General features: G+C 43.8%; 1 protein-coding gene across 1 annotated transcript in view; it reads right to left on the reverse strand.

Moving 5' to 3' along the window:
* Positions 1-5,862: 5,862 nt before the first annotated feature.
* Positions 5,863-19,247, reverse strand: part of SPART (spartin) — a 185,212-nt gene continuing 171,827 nt past the window's right edge. Inside the window, 6 exon segments of the mRNA XM_039915002.1 lie at positions 5,863-7,440; positions 13,142-13,232; positions 13,321-13,479; positions 14,044-14,238; positions 14,919-15,042; positions 18,825-18,989. Coding sequence (XP_039770936.1) covers positions 7,173-7,440; positions 13,142-13,232; positions 13,321-13,479; positions 14,044-14,238; positions 14,919-15,042; positions 18,825-18,989 — 1,002 coding nt within the window. The 3' untranslated portion in view covers positions 5,863-7,172.

The raw sequence follows: 19,247 nt of genomic DNA on the forward strand, positions 1-19,247 counted from the left end.
TTTTGCAATGAATCAAAATGACCGATTAAAGATCCCTTTCACCTACAGTGCTTATAAAATGGCATCTCATTCTGAGAGTTATAGATGAGGCCAAGGCAGATCCGGATGGGCGGATGTGAGAAGACACGGACCTAAAAGTGACCCTTACGTAGTGTCCACTTTGAGCTGCTGTCAGACAAATGGAGGTGCTGGACTAGGGGAGTAGTAAGACCTCCTGCTGAGGCCACCTGCTGCTAAATTCCCCAAGATGTAATTCAAAAAACAAAAACCTGCATTACCTGCAGGATTTCCAAGAACACGATCCGTTTTTGCTTAATGAGTGAGAGGATTTGTCTTTCTAGTTGACTCTTCAGGTCTCATGAGTCACGCCATTTTCCATTCATCGCTTTTATCAAAAGGATAAAATTTTATCTGGAGATGTGTCCTTTTTCAAAATGGTTTAATTTTTTGGGAAGGATTACAAGTGAGTTTGAAGAGAAAATAAGAAAAAAATATTTTTCTATAGTGCTACTAGTATTTTGGGAAAAAAGAAAATTTGTAGTGAAGTTTTTTGTTGTTTTTTTTTTTAAATATCTCATTCTAAGTGCCTAGAACTGTGAACCTGTCATTGGGCAGGGATTGTCTCTATCTGTTGCCGAATTGTCCATTCCAAGAGCTTAGTACAGTGCTCTGCACATAGTAAGCGCTCAATAAATACTACTGAATGAATGAACTGTGCTCCACCCACAACTGGGCTGCAATAAAACTGATGATGATGATGATATCAACGCTACATCCAATCAGTTTGGATTTTCACAAATCTAGCTCTGAATAGATTAGTTGTAAAAAAGGGGGAGAATTTTAGAGTGGGGAGAATAACCTCACAGAAGTTCCAATTTCCAAGTATCAAAAAGATACATTATTAGACAGAACAAAAATGAATTCTAATTTTAATTAGGGGGAGTTGATTCATTAAAGATGCAGGCAATTCATTCTACATGTGATCCTAAGGAACCCTAGCGAATGTTACAAAAGGTTCAAAATATGGGATTTGCAAACGATCCCCCAAACCCATCCTAGTCTTTTAAGGTAGACAAATTGGAATTCTCAGTCCCCCAGTTAGATTGGTTTGTAGAAAAGCAACCAGGGATAGTGGATTCATTCATTCATTCATTCAATAGTATTTATTGAGCGCTTACTAGGTGCAGAGCACTGTACTAAGCGCTTGGAAGGCACAAGTCGGCAACAGAGACAGTCCCTGCCCTTTGATGGGCTTACAGTCTAATGGGGGGAGACAGGCAGACAAGAACAATGGCAATAAATAGAGTCAAGGGGAAGAACATCTCGTAAAAACAATGGCAACTAAATAGAATCAGGGTGATGTACATCTCATTAAACAAAATAAACAAAATAAATAGGGTGGTAAAGATATATGTATATATATATTGGATAGAGAAGCAGTGTGGCTCAGTGAAAAGAGCCTGGGCTTGGGAGTCAAGAGGTCATGGGTCCTAATCCAGCCTCCACTGCTTGTCAGCTGGGTGACTGTGGGCAAGTCACTTCACTTGCCCACAGTCACTAAGAGAAGCAGCGTGGCTCAGTGGAAAGAGCCTGGGCTTTGGAGTCAGAGCTCATGAGTTCGAATCCCAGCTCCGCCACCTGTCAGCTGTGTGACTGCGGGCAAGTCACTTCACTTCTCTGTGCCTCAGTTCCCTCATCTGTAAAATGGGGATGAAGACTGGGAGCCCCACGTGGGACCACCTGATTCCCCTGTGTCTACCCCAGCGCTTAAAACAGTGCTCTGCGCATAGTAAGCGCTTAACAAATACCAACATTATTATTCACTTCTCTGGGGCCTCAGTGCCCTCATCTGTAAAATGGGGATGAAGACTGGGAGCCCCACGTGGGGCAACCTGATCACCCTGTATCCTCCCCAGCGCTTAGAACAGGGCTCTGCACCTAGTAAGCGCTTAACAAATACCACTGTGAATTAATTTCCCTGGACACCGGGAGGGGAAGCGACCGCTGCTGGACGACCTGTCGACGACGGACCCGTGGCGCGAGGCTACCCCATCATGGCGCCGGGCCAATAGGGGGGGCGCCGCTCTGGGAGGAGGGGACACTTGGGAGACGCCCCCGCCGGGCCGAGGAGCAGCCCCGGGCGGGGAGGGGGCGTTGGGGAAACACCCAGCGTGTTCTTCCCGATCCTCCCTGGAGGCGGTGTCCCGCCCGTCGATCGGCCGGTCCCGACGCCATCGCCGCCTCGGCCCCAGGCGGGAAACCGCGGCGCCACGTGACCGACCGTTGCCGTGGCGACGACGCCCCCGACGTCGTCCGGGAGGGGCGTGCGGGTGACGTCATCGCGCGGCCGCCCCCGACGTCCTCCGGGAGGGAGGGGGCGTCCGTGCGTGTGACGTCAGCGCGCCGCCGGCCATGAGGCGGCTGGAGGAGGCGGAGGACTGGGCCCAAACCTACCGCAGGATGGCCGCCGCCCTCGGTAATGACAAGAATCCTAATGGGGGTATTGGGGAAGCGCTTACTGTGTGCACAGCACTGATCTGAGCGCTGGGGGAGAGGCAGGGTCATCGGGTGGACCCACGGGAGGCTCCCAGTCTTCATCCCCATTTTGCAGATGAGGTCACTGAGGCCCAGAGAACAACGTTGGCATTTGTGAAGCGCTTACTAGGTGCACAGCACTGTTCTGAGCGCTGGGGGAGAGGCAGGGTCATCGGGTGGACCCACGTGAGGCTCCCAGTCTTCATCCCCATTTTCCAGGTGAGGTCACTGAGGCCCAGAGAACAACGTTGGTATTTGTGAAGCGCTTACTAGGTGCAGAGCACTGTTCTGAGCGCTGGGGGAGAGGCAGGGTCATCGGGTGGATCCACGTGAGGCTCCCAGTCTTCATCCCCAGTTTCCAGATGAGGTCACTGAGGCCCAGAGAACAACGTTGGTATTTGTGAAGCGCTTACTAGGTGCAGAGCACTGTTCTGAGCGCTGGGGGAGATACAGGGCCATCAGGTGGTCCCACGTGAGGCTCCCAGTCTTCATCCCCATTTTGCAGGTGAGGTCACTGAGGCCCAGAGACGTGAAGTGACTTGCCCACAGTCACCCAGCTGACAAGCGGCGGAGCCGGGATTCGAACCCCTGACCTGTGACTCCCAAGCCCGGGCTCTTTCCACTGAGCCGCGCTGCTTCTGTTCTGTCTCCCCCAGCGCTTGGCAGAGAGTAAGCGCTGAAGAAATCCCCTCATCATCATCCCCAGGCCTATTGTGTGGGGGGAAAATCCACCTGGTGGCAGCAACGACGAAGGGAGAAAGTGGGGTGGGAGTGACTTGCCCACAGTAACACAGGTGGCAGAGTGGGGATTCGAACCCACGACCTGTGACGCCCCAGCCCAGGCTCTTTGCACTGGGCCACGCTGCTTCCCCCACTATGATCGAATGAATAATAATTCGATTTGTTGGGCGCTGATTCGGTGCCAGGCATTGTACTAAGCGCTGGGGTAGGGAATGAGATAGAGTCCATGGCGGAATGGACGGAGCCCAGGCCTGCGCGGGCTGCCCTGTGGCCTTGGGCCAGGCACCTGGCTTCCCTGTGCCTCAGTTACCTCATCTGGAAAATGGGGATGGAAACGGTGAGCCCTCTGCGGGGCAGGGACTTTGTTCATTCATTCGGGCTTTATTGAGCGCTTTGGCAATCTGTTGCCGAATTGTCCATTCCAAGCGCTTAGTACAGTGCTCTGCACATAGTCCTCAATAAATACTTTTGAATGAATGAGCGCTTACTGTGTGCAGAGCACTGTACTAAGCGCGTGGAATGTCCAATTCGGCAACAGAGACCGACCCTGCCTAACAAGGGGCTCACAGTCAACTCGATTTGCTTGTATCCACCCCGGCGCTTAGTCCAGTGCCTGGCCCAGTAAGTGCTTCACAAATATCATCATCATTATTATCCCAAAGATGAGGAAACAGGCACAGAGAAGCAAAGTGACTTGCCCAAGGTAATACAGCAGATGTGGTGGAGGCAGGATTAGAACCCAGAGAATGATTATGGCATTTGTTAAGCGCTTACTAAGTGCAAAGCACTTTTCTAAGTGCTGGGGGAGGATACAAGGTGATCAGGTTGTCCCATGTGGGGCTCACGGTCTTAATCCCCATTTTACAGATGGGGTAACTGAAGCACAGAGAAGTTAAATGACTTGCCCAAGGTCACACAGCTGACAAGCAGCTGAGCTGGGATTTGAACCCATGACCAGATCCTCTCTTAGGCCCGGATGCTTTCCATTAGGCCACGCGGCTTTTCCAGTGGCTTCCCCTTCCTCCTGCCTGGGACAAGCAGACATTCCTGCTGGCCACCGGCTCTGCCCGCCTCTTCCTCACCCACCCTCCTCAAGCACACCTTCACCCTGCCGACTTCCCACGGTCACCTCGTCCACCTCCAGCCCCATTTCTCCCCAGGTCCCCCCCGAAATCCTGCCTCCTCCAGGACGCCGTCCCGGGATTCCCTTGTCCCCCGGGAGCGGCCTACCCGAATGTCAGCGCAGCAGTCGTGTGATACATACCTAGCCACAGCGCTTCGGGGAGGTAGTTCCAGGCCAACAACGCAAGCAAGGGGTCGCGGTCCAAAGCAGAGCACAGTTAGAGGGACAGGTAGGGTGGAGCGGCTTTGGACAACCAGAGTGTCAACTGAAGTCCTTCAAGCTGCTGGAGAGCCCTGAAGCAATGGTAAATTTTTGTTTATTAGGATTTAGTCAGCATTTCCCAGGTGTAGAGCACTGTACTAACTACTGGGAAAGATACAGGTGAGAATTAGAGACTTAAGGGGCTCACATTATATGAGGGAGCAGGGTCACCCCCATTAGTAGTTTTTGAGGAGTGGGGATGCAGGGTGGCTTTCAGGAAGGTAATTTGAGATGGTGGGTGTAAGGGACTGAAGGGATAAGGTGATGGGCCCACTAGCCTGACAAAAGCAACTCTCAGTTTACAAGCAGCTGTTCAGAATGAAGTGAAGAAACTGAAGGTTCTTGATTTAAAATGGATTAGAAATGCTTTGAAAACATGGCTAATGTTTTGCCCATTTTTGCTTTTTCAGAAAAGCTCACAAGTGAAGCAAATAACCTGGCAAAATATCAGCAGTTAATGAAGCAGCATGACGTAGCTTTGTCCCAGTTAAACAAGAGTTTTGACCAGGTATTGACTTTTTAGAAATCTTGAGGAAATGTAATCATTATTGTGGTATTTCAGTGATTTCTATGTATCAAGCACTGTTCTAAGCACTGGGGTAGATCCAAGACAATTGGGTTGGACACAATCCATGTCCCACATGGGTTTCACAGTCTTTATCCCCATTTAACAGATAACTGAGGCACAGAGACGTGAGGTGACTTGCCCAAGGTGACAAAGCAGACAAGCGGCAGAGTGGGGATTAGAACCCACGTCCTCTGACTTCCAGGCCGGTGCTCTTTCCACAGTCCACGCATAGAAGTACATTCCCTTCGCAAGAACGGGAGACCCCAGGCCAGTAGCCGGGAAGCAGTCATCTCCGTTCTCTTGGATGGAGGGACTGCGTAGCATGGCCTAGTGAATAGAGTGCGGGCCTGGGAGTCAGAAGGTCGTAGGTTCTAATCCCAGCTCCACACTTGTCTGCTCTGTGACCCTGGGCAAGTCACTTCACCTCTCTGGGCTTCAGTTACCTCATCTGTAAAATCGGGATTGAGTATGTGGAGCCTCTCATGGGACGAGGACTGGGTCCAACTCGATTTGCTTTTATCCACCCCAGCGCTTAGTACAGTGCCTGGCACATAGCACCTAACATACCATCATCATCCTGCCCACCCCTACCTACGTCCAAGGCCCTTCCCTTGCCCCAGGCATGCAAAGTAAATGAAGGTATCACTTAGCACTTTAATTTTAGTTTACTATACATGGTCACTTGGCCTTTAATGAGAAATACAACATTATTCTGATAGCATACATATTACTCTTAGATGAACACAGGTTAGGCTTTTTGTCCAAGCCAGTAATTTTCTTTAGTTAAAGTGCGTCTTTGGCCATATAAGTGAACTAACATTTGCAAAATAACATTCTGTCTGCCCCCTAGGTTCAGTCAAGACTGGAACGGATAGCAGCTGTGAAACCCAGAGACAACCTTTTAAGTCAGTAACCAAAGATGAAGGAACCATCGCTTTACGTTGTAACTTCTGTATCTTAATATACTGGGTGTATCCCAACCTTGCTTTAATACTTCATTTGGTTAGAGCTGCGATCCTACTCACTGTTCCCCAAATTTAAAGATTGAGTTTTGTTATTCGAAGTCAGTTATTACCGGCTTCTCGGATTCCATACCAATTCCCGCCAGCGGCAAGTTGCAAAAGCCCCCTAAATTTTTCCAGTTGTGATTTTACCATTTATTTTCCTAAAATAAAAATAGCCATTTAAGAAATGCAGCTAGCTTCTTGAAGTTTTTTGGTGAAAACTGCTTTCTGAACACTTGAAGGTAAAAAGGTGGGCCACTGCAGTTTTGAAGAGAGCCCACAATTTTCCTAAATGGATTAGAATGATCAAGAGTTTTAAGCATTAAATGTAAAACACACACTCTGTAATCACCTCAAACCATAAAAAGACAATGCTACTTTGTGAAGAGAAATTGTAGCCTCATCTTTGGTTTTGAGGTACTTTGGGTTTTTCTCATTCAGTATTTGATCCTCATGATGACTTTGGCTTTTCAGTATTTGAGTGTAAAACTCAAAACCAATCTAAGTAGAGCAAACTAATCGGAAGACAATCTATTTGATTAAAACCTTAACTCCAGGTCCCTCAGAGGCATTCAATATCTTGCACATTTCTTTGTACTATACAGAAGTTGCAAGAACTATTTTCACATTAAGTGGAGTGCAGGGTAATTTTATATTACTGAATTTATCTATTTTATAATCACAAAAAGGTTAGTTTAAAAATAGAATCATCCGTTTAACACACCCAAAACTTTGCTACAGTGTAATTTCTAGAAACCAAGTGCTTTTATCTTCACAGAAGTAGGAATTACTTATAAGCAGACTTTGCACTTTTAATTTTATGCAATCCTTTAAGAAATTATTATACTTTAAAAATATAAGTGGTTAGAGTAGAAGTATTCCACAACTTTAGATAAGTTACATCCATATTTTAAGGCTTTGCAAATTCACAGTAGATGGGTCACTTGGTTTTCTTTTCTTGCTTTTTAATTATTTTAGGCTCTTCATCTTTTCCCTCTGGCTTCATAACTATCTGAGATTCTTCTCCATCACTTTTCTCTGATTTCTCTACTATCTTATATTCTTCCAAGATAGCGTGTCCTGTCTGCTTGGCTGTTTTCTTCACCATGGCTTTGATACCAATGTTGTCAATGTTAAAAGCGGTGACCCCGACATTGATGGCAGAATTCATTGCATTATCGGTAGCATTTCCAGCCTCCGCTCCGTACCTTCAAGAAAAAAAATAAATGCAAAAGTCAAGCCCCGGGACCTACATTCAGACAGAACAAATGAAATAAGTGGTCTAGAAAATTCCAAAAGCAACATCAGAGGTTTCAAATTTCAATCTGATTCAAGTGTGATTTTTCAAGTAGTAAATGGACATGAAATCACCTACACAAGCCAAGGCAAATTTTTCCTCTTAGTAAAATCCACCTCGTTGGGCATCACTGTTACCGAACATAACATGGAATAAAAGTTGGTCCTTGTTTATGATCAGGGTTGTTTGCCTGTCACACATTCCTTGTCTACCTAAATCAGGATGGAAATTGAGGTAATTCCCCCACACCTAACAAGCCAGGAGAGAACTTGGATTTACTGTAGACCTCACATTTAGACTGAGAGCCCCATGAAGGACAGGGTTCAAGTCCAACCTGGACATCCCCAACACTTAGTACAGTGCTTAGCACATAGTAAGCACTTAATTCCATAATTATTACTTCATAAGTGTATATGCATCCACAAACCCACATTTTAGTTCAATATAGATTATATAGCTAGTTTAGTGCTGCAGCCAACTACTTTAAAGTCCCCTGCTGTCTGTTGCCAGTTGGGCTCTGCCAAAAATCACTCCAGCTCAGCACTGCCAGAAACTAAACTTAATAAATACCACCTTCCTAGAGTACCTGACCAACCTGCTCAATTTCCTGCTGGGGGTAGGCTTTAGGGTGTAAAAACTGTCTGGGGGAAAGTGACACAGGCAAATTAAAAAATGACAAAAAAACCCAACTAGGCATCTCGGAGATCTGGCTCTTCCATCTTTTCTCCTGCTTTATATCAGGGAAATGGTATTAGCTGTTTACTTGCTGAGAGTGGCTCTCAACATTCCTCAAAAACCTATACTCCCCCTAAAGCACGATTCTTCCAAAAAGAGTTACATTGCATTTATAGTTTGTTTTAGTATAAATACATAAATATTCCCCTGGGTTCCGTCATCTATTACGCCACACTAGATACTTTGACTTCCCTACATCTTCCCAATCTGATACCGTCTGTGGGGGAATGAATTCTGTAGGGAAAGTTTTTAGGTTCTCTTCAGCCTAAATTGAAAATGACTTATTTCCTTTAAGAAAGGGTAATTTCAGTGATGAGACCTGGACATGTAAAATGACTTTTTATTTGAAAAGTTTTCTAAAAATCACAACTGCAAACTCTCAGTTATCTGGCTGAATTTTCTCTGGACCAATGCTCCGGCAAAGGTTAGTTTGAATTACTGCATCTAATTTTGCTAATTTGAGATGATATCATTAAACCATGTGCCAGCCAGAAAATAAGCCACCAGCATTTTGAAAACTGCTTCCCCCTACCAGTACTTTATTTTAACCTCCGTTTCCCTCACCAGGTTGAAAGCTGCTCGACAGAACTTGTGTCTACTAACTCTTGCACTCTTCCATCCACCCAGTACATTGATTTGCCCAGAATAAGTGCCCAGATATCATTAATTGACTTTACTGCATTGATGCAGTCCCAACCTGGCCTGTTATCTGTGTTGGGTAGTCCACTTCTGCTTATCCAAGTGGACTGAACTAGACACACAAGAGCTGACCCTACTGTGGGAGTGATGGAGTTGACCCACATCTAGTAAATGAAGCCACAAGTTAAAGGACTTGTAGAATGTAATAACAGTAGCAGCACACCATTATTATTCTTATGTGCCAACCACTGGGCTAAGTGTTGGGGTCTATGCAAGACAATCAGATCAGACACAGTTCCTGTCCCACGTGGGACTTAGTCTAAGGTTGAGGGAGAAGAGGTATATTGAATCCCCATTTTACAGATGAGGAAACTGAGGCCCAGGGAAGCTCAATAATTGCCCAAGTTCACGCAGCAGGCAAGTGGCGGAGCCGGGAATGAACCCCAAGTTTCCTGTCTCCCAGTCCTGTTCTCCTTCCACTCGGCTGCTCCTCGTATGAGATTTCACGGTTTGCTTAACTTCATTATTGCAGAAAATAAGGAGAATTCAGTTTGTTTCAGGACTTTGAGGGCTTGGTTTGGGGATCAAGGAAGAACCACCAAGGCAAGCTGCTATATATAGAACAGTGCTGATATTTTCACAGTGACAAACAATAGATTCTATTCTCCACTGTGTACGGTGAATTGTGGTACTTGGGGGAAGCCAAGGAAGAGTACACACTGGCAATAAAGCAAGTGTGTAAACTCAGCAATGTGGAACTCACCTCACAAAACTGAGAGGCTTAACTCACATCTTTGTTAAGACACATAACTTGCTGAAAGGCTACCATCTGTGGTAGTTCATGCTACTACTTCTTAAACAGATTTCACATTTTTCCTAAATATTTCACTCATCAATAAAAAGTAAAGCATTAATTCAAAGTATCATCCTCCCTAGAGCCAAGTTAATATGCAGAATTTTAATTAAATCCAATTGACTGAAAAAGACATTAATATTCAAATGCTTTAGGAATTTTTTTAATAAACATCTATCCTGAAAAGTTTTTATTAATTTCAACCCTTAGAGGAGGAAAAAATAAAACCGCTGGCTGAATTTGATCAACGGATATAATCTTATGATCTACCACCCCCTTGCAGGATTTAAATGGATTAAAATGGCTTGACAGTGAAAGTTAGAAACTACACAGAAGACAGAGGTGAATTATTGAACAGATACTGTACTTTAATCAACTTTCCCAAGTTTAAGATTACTTATTGTTTTTCACGGTTGCTGCGGATCTTCACGTTCCTATATCTAAAATGAGACAGAAATATTAATAAAGCCGGTGAAGTAAACCCAATTACACATATCTTCCTCAATAATAAAAAATAATATCTTTTAAGATCGTACCGTGTGTCTGAGCACGAGGCTAGATACATGATAATCAGATCAGACAATTGCTGTTCCACATGGGTTCACGATCTGATAGGGAAAGTAGGTTTTTACTCCCATTTGCAGATGAGGAAACTGAGGCAGAGAGAGGTTAAGTGACTTGCCCAAGGTCACAAACAGGCAAATAGAGCTGGGACTAAAATCTGGATCTCCTGGCTTCCAGTCTCATGTTCTTTCCACTGGGACATGCTATTGTCTTTGACAAATAGAAGACAGGAGTGAGAGGAGAGAGGAAAAAGGAAAGCAGAAAAGCATTCTAGGTAAGGGGAAGGAGGAGGTCTAGGAGCAGAAGGGCCAGGAGCCAGGCCCTCCTCTTGATCGCTGTGAGGGACACATTTATGGCAATACCGGAATCTCCTTGTCCTTTTGGTGCAACTGGAATCAGGTTATTTTATCATACGTAAAGTTACCGCGGTCTTCCACAATGCAAATGAAATAAGATAGTCACAAGGAAAACCTATTTAAAATGATCATATCTTTAAAAATAATCAGCATGGCCCTGAGTGTTGTTCCACCTAAGCAAAAGAAAATACCAAAACAAAAAACCCCAACCCTGGGAGCTGCCTCCTCTCTTCCGGAGAGCAAAAATTCCAACTGAACAGATAAATCCCTGGGACAATAATAATAATAATAATAATAATAATGTTGGTATTTGTTAAGCGCTTACTATGTGCCGAGCACTGTTCTAAGCGCTGGGGTAGACATAGGGGAATCAGGTTGTCCCACGTGGGGCTCACAGTCTTCATCCCCATTTTACAGATGAGGGAACTGAGGCACGGAGAAGTTAAGTGACTTGCCCACAGTCACACAGCCGACAAGTGGCAGAGCTGGGATTCGAACTCATGAGCCCTGACTCCAAAGCCCATGCTCTTTCCACTGAGCCACGCTGCTTCTCAAGGACAAGCCCTGGGACTTTCAAAGCATTCAGAAAGATACCACTTTTCTCCAATTAATACAGTCACTTCCTTGTATTTTCTCCTTATTTTTGATACCCCATACTCTCTCCCTCTTTCTCCAAATGTTCTGTAGTTTCTCTAACCCTATACCGCTGCTCTCCGTGTCCTTAAAACTAGTCCTCTGTGTGTCTGAGGTGCGGCCGACAAGGGAAGATTAGACAGATCCCAATATTTCCTTAGAGGCCAGGGCTGGGCTGGGCTTTCTGCGGGCCCCCCTCCTCAGCGGCTGGCGTAGCTGAGGGTACAGGGTCTTTGAAGCTGGGCAGTCCAAGGAGCCCAGTTTTGGTGGCACGAGGCGGCAGGAGACAGGCACGGAACAGGAGGAAGGTGAGAAAAGCTGTTCTTCGGCTCCCTTCTCCCAACAACCTGCTTTTTACAGCCACTGAGGCTGAGTTTTAAGCTTTCAATCAATGATTTTTTTTAAAATGGTATTTGTTAAGCGCTTACTATGTGCCAAGCACTGTTCTAAGCACTGGAATAGATACAAGCGAATCAGGTTGGCCCATGTAGGGTTCACAGTCTTAATCCCCATTTTACAGATGAGGGAACTGAGGCACAGAGAAGTCAAGTGACTTGCCCAAAGTCACACAGCTGACAAGTGGCAGAGCCGGGATTAGAACCCATGACCTCTGACTCCCAAACCCATGTTCTTGCCACTAAGCCACGCTGTCCTGTTTGACAATGAACAGAATTGACTGACCATCTGTGCGCAGAGCACTGTACAGGACAGAATCTGGAGGTGAAGGCACCAGTGCAGGCTTGTTTCTAAAAGCACGGATAGCTAATCCATCAATCAATAGTATTTACTGAGTGCTTATTGTATGTGGAGTACTGGAAGAGTACAGTGCAACACATTTGGTAGGCATATCCCCTGCCCACAATGAGCTTATTCTCTAGAGCTAAAGAAAGTCACAGTCCAGAAACCATAACCTCTCACTGGGGCCAGTACCTAGGACTAGGTGAAATAAAGTTAGGGAAGACTCCTTGTCCAATCAGTCGTATTTACTGAGCACTTACTGGGTGCAGAGCACTGTACTATGCACTTGGGAAAGTCTGTACAGTAGAGGTGGTTGACTCGACCCCTGCCCACATGGATCTTTCGGGCTACTGCTGCCCTAAAATAAGCAGGAGATGGACCTAAGAGGTATCTTACCAGGTATCTTACAATAAAGCAAAGAATGAATAAACACAAAAATCAAGCATATCCCGTGGGTCGAAAAACAGAGTTTGACTTCAGTTTATCACAAACTATCACACTCAATGCATGTCATAAGTCAGCTACCTCAATTAAGATTTAACTTGGCTGTAAAATGAAATTAGAGGCAAGTCAACACTTTGACTGGAAAAGAAGCCAGAGATTGTTTCAGTGTTGTCCTTTGGATCCCTAGGTCCCGAGGCTTTTTTGCTAACAAATGTTTCCTTGGGAAAGAGTATATTAACCCACACATTTGACTAGGGTTACTTTAGGCGCCAATCAGCCAAATCCGGCTCAAACTAAACTCTCAGAATGCTTAATATCCTTAATAAAATTCCCAATAAAAGCCTCATTTTCCCCAGGGATACCAAGCTTGGGCTCATTCTTTTTTGCAATAGTAAGGAACAACGGCTATCTAGATCATCTCCCTGCACTAATTCTGGACAGCCTTCCAAAAATCAGAGGCCACGACTTATTCAATTACTTCAAAGCAAAAACAGAAAAAGCTTATCCCTTTAAAGAAGAATAGTCAGTCAGTGGGAAAATATTAAACTGCTTTGGCCTGGTCGAAATGGTGACTTTGACGACCATCTTAACTCAATATATAATATTGAGAAAGTCTGATGCCCGCTATAAAAGATTAAAATTTAGCTTACTTGTGTTTAACCGTGTGTACAGTTTCTTCAGAAACGTTCTTAACGATACATTTGGCGGCACATTCCAGGCCCTGCCACACAGTTGAAAACCCTGTAAAATACAATCAGTTTTACACATAAACCAGAAGAGCCTCAAATGAAAAGACTTGCTCAGATGCACGCTCCCCGCCTCGAATTACCTTGAACACCACTTGCTGCTACAACCATAGCACCATCCAAAGGGGATTTCCCATCTTTGTCCTTTTTAAGTGACTCAGGAACAAGTTTGCTTCCATGCTTCTTGACATGTGGGGCTAATTCTCTTCCAACACAACTCGCTATGGAACACACACCTTCAACTGATTCAAAAATACAAGTTTCAGTGAGAAGTTAGATGCTGCCTTTGATTCTACCATCTTCGTTGAACATAACTGCATAGTATACTCTCAAAATATCAAAATTGCTGCACCAGAAGGGCAATCCGCTTTTCAGATTATCGATGATACAACCTTTTAGGGTATTTCTTACTTTAGAGTAGAAAAACAATAACAGACTTTGTTTTTTGAAGAATAGCCTAAAATTACTTTTTTTTAAAGTCAACTGGATGAAAGGTTGAATTTTAAAAAATGGAAAAAAAATCACCACACCAATTAGCAAGGATCAACCTAATTACTTAAATTCAGAGATACATAATTTGCAATAGGAAGCACTTAGTTTGGAAAGGCCACTAACTGATAAAATGGCAGCTTAAAGACACTTTTCCCTAATTCTAAGATTTGTATTTGATAAAATAATTCATCCCCGAAACCTATTAACTCTTAACAATCCTATAAGTAGCCTCGGCCCGACCTTTTGTAACTGAACTTGGATTGAACTCGGATTTATTCCCCCATTCAAAAAGATAGTGAGAATCCGCTGTATACCTAAGAACTGGCTGACTTTCACGGCTCCTCCTGTTGCCTGCTTTGCCATATGAAGTCCCTTGGAAACAGCCGGACTAACTTCTAATGGCTTTTCTTCAGGTCTAATATGTTCTCGCAGTTTGGAAGCGCCTTTCTGGATTGCTTTTCCAGTATATTCTGCTCCTTTGACTAAACCCCAACTCACCCATGATGCACCTTAAAAAGACAAGAGCAAGAGTCATACAATCTGAAGAAACTAATTACATTCTTGCATTTTTGGCATTAGCCTCAAAAAAAAAAGACATCACTACAAGTTCGAAATAAGGCTACAAACAAGCTAAGAATCACTGTGCAATTAACAGGTCAACAGAGAATATTTAATATGAAAAAAACAAAACAATATTCAGGTACTATTGCCACATAGAGAGGAACTGGGATCATATAATCTAATGTCATATGTTTACACACACACCATTTCTTCAAGCACTGCCGTGTGCTGAATCCAAATGGGTTCACATTGCCGGAAGAACAGTCCACAATTTCTTAGTGGCAGTCCAGCTAAAACCTGAAGTGAATGCTCGCATTATGGAAGGACTGAACACATCAACTTAGAGCAAGGGAAGTTCAGGCGCAGATTTTTTTGGTAGTACTAGGGCATACAGGTATTCTAGTGCCAAATGCTAAAAATCGCCACCCCCAGGATAGAAGGCAGTGTGCATGCAGCTCAGTGACCCATCCACCCACCTAACCCAGTGCCCAAATCTTGCCAGCTGATGATGGTGTTGATGAAGTGGGGTGGGTCTATGGCAAAATCAAAATGGCAAAATCATGGACCAGTACTGAACTGGGGCTCCTGTGGATGGTTAGGGCTGCACAAAGGAAATTGAAAACTGTACCTGATAAAATTCCATGAGCCATTTTCTCGCTCCACTCAGGTAGCTCTGGCCTTTTCTCATCATGCTCTGGTTGGTAGAGTACAGTCTCACTCAGATTGATTCCATCACTTGGAGCCTCCAAAGCCTGAAGAATGACATGAGCAGCAGGAGTTAGCCAGCAGGAAATTCATCAACCTGGCAGATTGGAGCATGAGTTAAAAATTAATATATTTTCAAGTAGCATCGTTTCATAGGTATTTGAAGAGAATTTGGGTATTTGAACAATAAAAAGGAGAAAATTCTTTATAAAATATCTAAAGTGAAAAAAAAATTAATCAACAGTTCATTCATTCATTCAATCATATGTTTTGAGCACTTACTGCATGAGGAGCACTGTACTAAGTGCTTGGGAGAATGCAACATTAAACAGACACTCCCTGTCCACAATGAGCTTACAGTCTACAGGTGAAGTCACAAATAGGAATGGAAGTTTAATGCTTATACTAAGGGATGAGTTTACAGTCTAATTGGGGAAGACAAACCTGTAGTACAAAATAAGTATTTGTTAATCCTGGGAAGGAAGAGCAGAGCCACAGAGGGACAAGGGAGAGGTCGTCTTGCAGGAGGTGATGTTTATTATGGGTTTGAAGGCTTTGAAATAAGGTCAGACCTGGGAAGAGGGTATGATGGAGAATGGGCCTGTGGAGCAAGAAGGGAACACAAGGGATTTGGAGAAGGTTAGCTTGGGCAATTCTCTGAATATTCAGTGACCAAATAAAAGTACTTACAGTTTGCAAAGAGGGTATGAACACTGAGCAACACAAGACAGCAGGCCTAAATCCATTCAATAGAAAGAAATGGCATGTAAAGCAGCATGGCCTAGTGGAAAGAGCATAGGACTAGGAAAGAGGAAACCTGGGTTCTAATCCTGGAGGGTGACCATGTGGGTGAGTCACTGAACTTCTCTGTGCCTCAGTTTCCTCCTCTTTAAATTGGGAGATTAAATACCTGTTCTTCATCCCGCTAAGACTGAGAGTCATATGTGGCACAGGGACTGTCTGATCTGACTATATCATATGAAGCCCAGCAAAGAGTGCTTGGCAAATATATCAAGTGCTTAGTAATAAATATTTGTCCCAAAATCAATTCATCCCAAACTCAAATCATTTCTAAGAAACGATCAGATCATTTATGTGATTTTCCTTTAAAATTTACTCACTTAAAGGTTTTTGGGGGGGCATTATAAAAACATACCTGCTAAGTCCAAGAACTCCGACTTCTTGTATTTAATTAGATTGAAAAACATACTGAGCACATACCAGTTTGATTTTTATTGAGCCCAATTCTTCCAGAGCCTAAACTTACTCCTAAGTGTCAGGTGTTTGGCGAAGAGCATTAAAATGCCTAACCCACCAGCCATGCCCCAAAAAGATCCCCTAAAAGAGTTAGTGCTCATCCCAAAGAGAACTACTATTATAGGTACCAGGAGAATCATCTCACTCTCTTGATTCTTTATAGCATGTGTTAACGAGTGATTCCCATTTTGTATTTTTCTACTGAAGAGTGTTTTTTCAGTATTTCCTCCATTGTCAATTTTCAGTCAGAAACAAACACGTATTCTGGAATACAAACTGACATTTGTTGCTAAATTTAGTTTAACAACTGAAGTTTAAAAGAACAGGAGTTAATACGTTTCTAACAGCTCAGATCAAAAATGGATTTACCCGGGCAATCATTTGTACCCTTTGAGTCACCACTTCTAAATTCTTCTCTTGAAAATAATAGCTATCAAGTGGTAAACTTGGACACTCTCATAACCCTTACTAGTGATCTGCATTGCTGGAGTGGAAACAACAAACATGCACAGGTCTAATCATCCTCTGAAAAGGGAAAGAAAATCTAGTGGCTGAGAACCCCACACACGAGGGTCCCTGCAATGAACAGAAAATACCTGTTTATCACCCTCCCGCCCCTGACCTTTATGGTAGGCAATGTTAGGTTTGCTCGTGAAAGAGAGTCGGGGGGAGATAGAAAGCCTAAGTAGGTATGTGTTCCCAGACATGTTAATTAGAAGTCTGGAAAACTTAAAAAAATTATGGGATTATGGAGGCCTAACGGATTCCAGTATTTGTTCTACAGTAATCGAATCTCCTTGCCCATTTTCTGCCTATTTTTCTAAAAATCAGTTAATTACATCAGTAAGGAAAGTATGCTGGCTTATTCTACTCTAGGGCAATTTGAAGGGCATTCTATGCCATAATTACCTGTAAATTTGACCCATACGGTACATGTGTCATCCCGGCTGCCATGAGGGAAAACAAAAGATGGTGGAAGAAAAGTGAGAGCTTGTCTCCCAACGAGCCTAAGCACAGTTGGCGAGGTTGACTACTGATGGACCTCGAGGGTAATCAGACCTCCTTTCACCGATCTGGACATCGCAGAAGCACCTTACATAGGTTACAAAACAAAATGGTGCTATATGGGCAAACAAAATGTCTCTTTGTGAAACTCTGCAGAACCTAGAGTGTGTTGCCCGGGCAACCCCTGACCCCCCTCCCTTCTCCAGAGCCAATGTGTTCTCCTTTCAGGTCCCTGTAAACCGGGCTGACACTTCTGAGTCTCCAAATTGAAGCTGGGTGTCCAAAACACAAAAAACTGGACAAAACTGATCGGGATCACATTAATACAAGGCAGGGGAGTGACCAGCTGAACCGAAAGGACAGTCTGGTTTAAAACCAGAGAGAGAGCCACTCTACAGGTAGAAGTTGAGATGAGTGGAACTTTAGTGGTTAAATAAGCCAACAGTTGCAGAGCCCTCTGTATTTCTCTTTCACTCCAGTTACAAATACTGTTTTGGTCCACTCCTCTGTTAAAGTGTAAGCTATAGGTGGATGGGGCATGTCACTCTGTTAAATTGTATTTTCCAAGTACAATCTCAATACATGCTACCATCTCTACTACGCCATCCTATCTTTCATTTCTGTTTGAGCAAACGCATCTTATGTTTCCTCAGTGGCCACGAAAATGAATACTAGGCTTTGTTCTCCATCTCCTGAAACTAGTATTCATCATCATGGCTGCAATCTCCTTGTCGGCAGCAACTTCTTTGAACCCAAGGCCAATTCTATTTTAAAAGACCTGTTTTTACTTGTTGGCAAAGAATAGCCAGCCTTGGCAGAGTGTGGATCTTGAACAAATTACTTTCTGAGCTTCTATCTGCAGCTTGCATTGCACCCAAGAAGGCAGCTAGAAGTATGACTGCTAGAGGTGAAAAGGAAGATTCCAGAAACTTTAGCTCACACCTCTTATTCATAATGAAGAAATAAAAAAGATTTGTAGGCAATTTACCAGACCTCAAGAAAAGGAAAAAAAAAAATCAAAATAGGATAAAAGTTTTCTAAGGATAGTCTTTGGCATTTTAGAGATGCAACAGATCCCTGCCTGAATCTCTAAAGAAGTAAAGGCATATATAATGACACTGTCATTACTGGAAATGGAGCAGATATGGTGTCTCCTTGCAAAAGGATACAGCAAATAAACACATCTGTCCACTGGCCAGAATATAAATTGTAAAAGTTTTGCTTTTTTACAGATTATGGAAAGAAAAATATTTCACCTGTGCTTGTAAGAATAGTGGAAGACAAAGCTAGTCTAAAGCAAGAAACCTGCACAGATTTCCCGTGGCTATTTGTAATACACAAATTCCCTTAAAATTGATAATATTATAGCTACACAGAGGTGAGTTTTGTGAATTCTGCTTATACTGCCTTGGTTTCAAAATGTTTGTTTTCTAACTGCAAATTTGTCTTCTCTTTCCTCATATTTCTGCCTCTTCCTATTTTCCCATCTTCAACTTCCTTGAGCAGTTTTTTGGTTTTGTTTTGTTTTTAACCACGTACCCACTCTTCTACTCTCCAGTTTACTTACTTTTTTCCTACCTCCTTCATCTCGGTGACCATCCTTAATGCTCTTGAGTGGTGGACCCAATTTCCTCAGAGCACTGCTAGACTGTTCTTCCAACTGGCCAGAGGGAATGCTCACTCCTCTAGGGATTTGGGGAGCATCTTCTTTGTTTGCCCAGATCTCACCTGCCTAGAGAGGCAAGGACCAGACTTACTACTCCAAACAAGCATGCATAACCCCAACATGCACATCTTTTCTCGCCTCTCCAGTTTCATGCTTGATAAAATACCTGGGGCCAGGCACTATACGAAAACACAGTATGCTGATTTTGCTTTCAAACTCTGAAGTTGGCGAAGCCCATAGCACATTCCTTGGGGCAATTTCACAAGACAAACTGTGGATCAAGTATTTGGACCAAAATTGTCCATTTAAAGGAATTCTACAAAG

This window comes from Ornithorhynchus anatinus, chromosome 20, assembly GCF_004115215.2.
Source record: "Ornithorhynchus anatinus isolate Pmale09 chromosome 20, mOrnAna1.pri.v4, whole genome shotgun sequence".
Classification (NCBI taxonomy): domain Eukaryota; kingdom Metazoa; phylum Chordata; class Mammalia; order Monotremata; family Ornithorhynchidae; genus Ornithorhynchus; species Ornithorhynchus anatinus.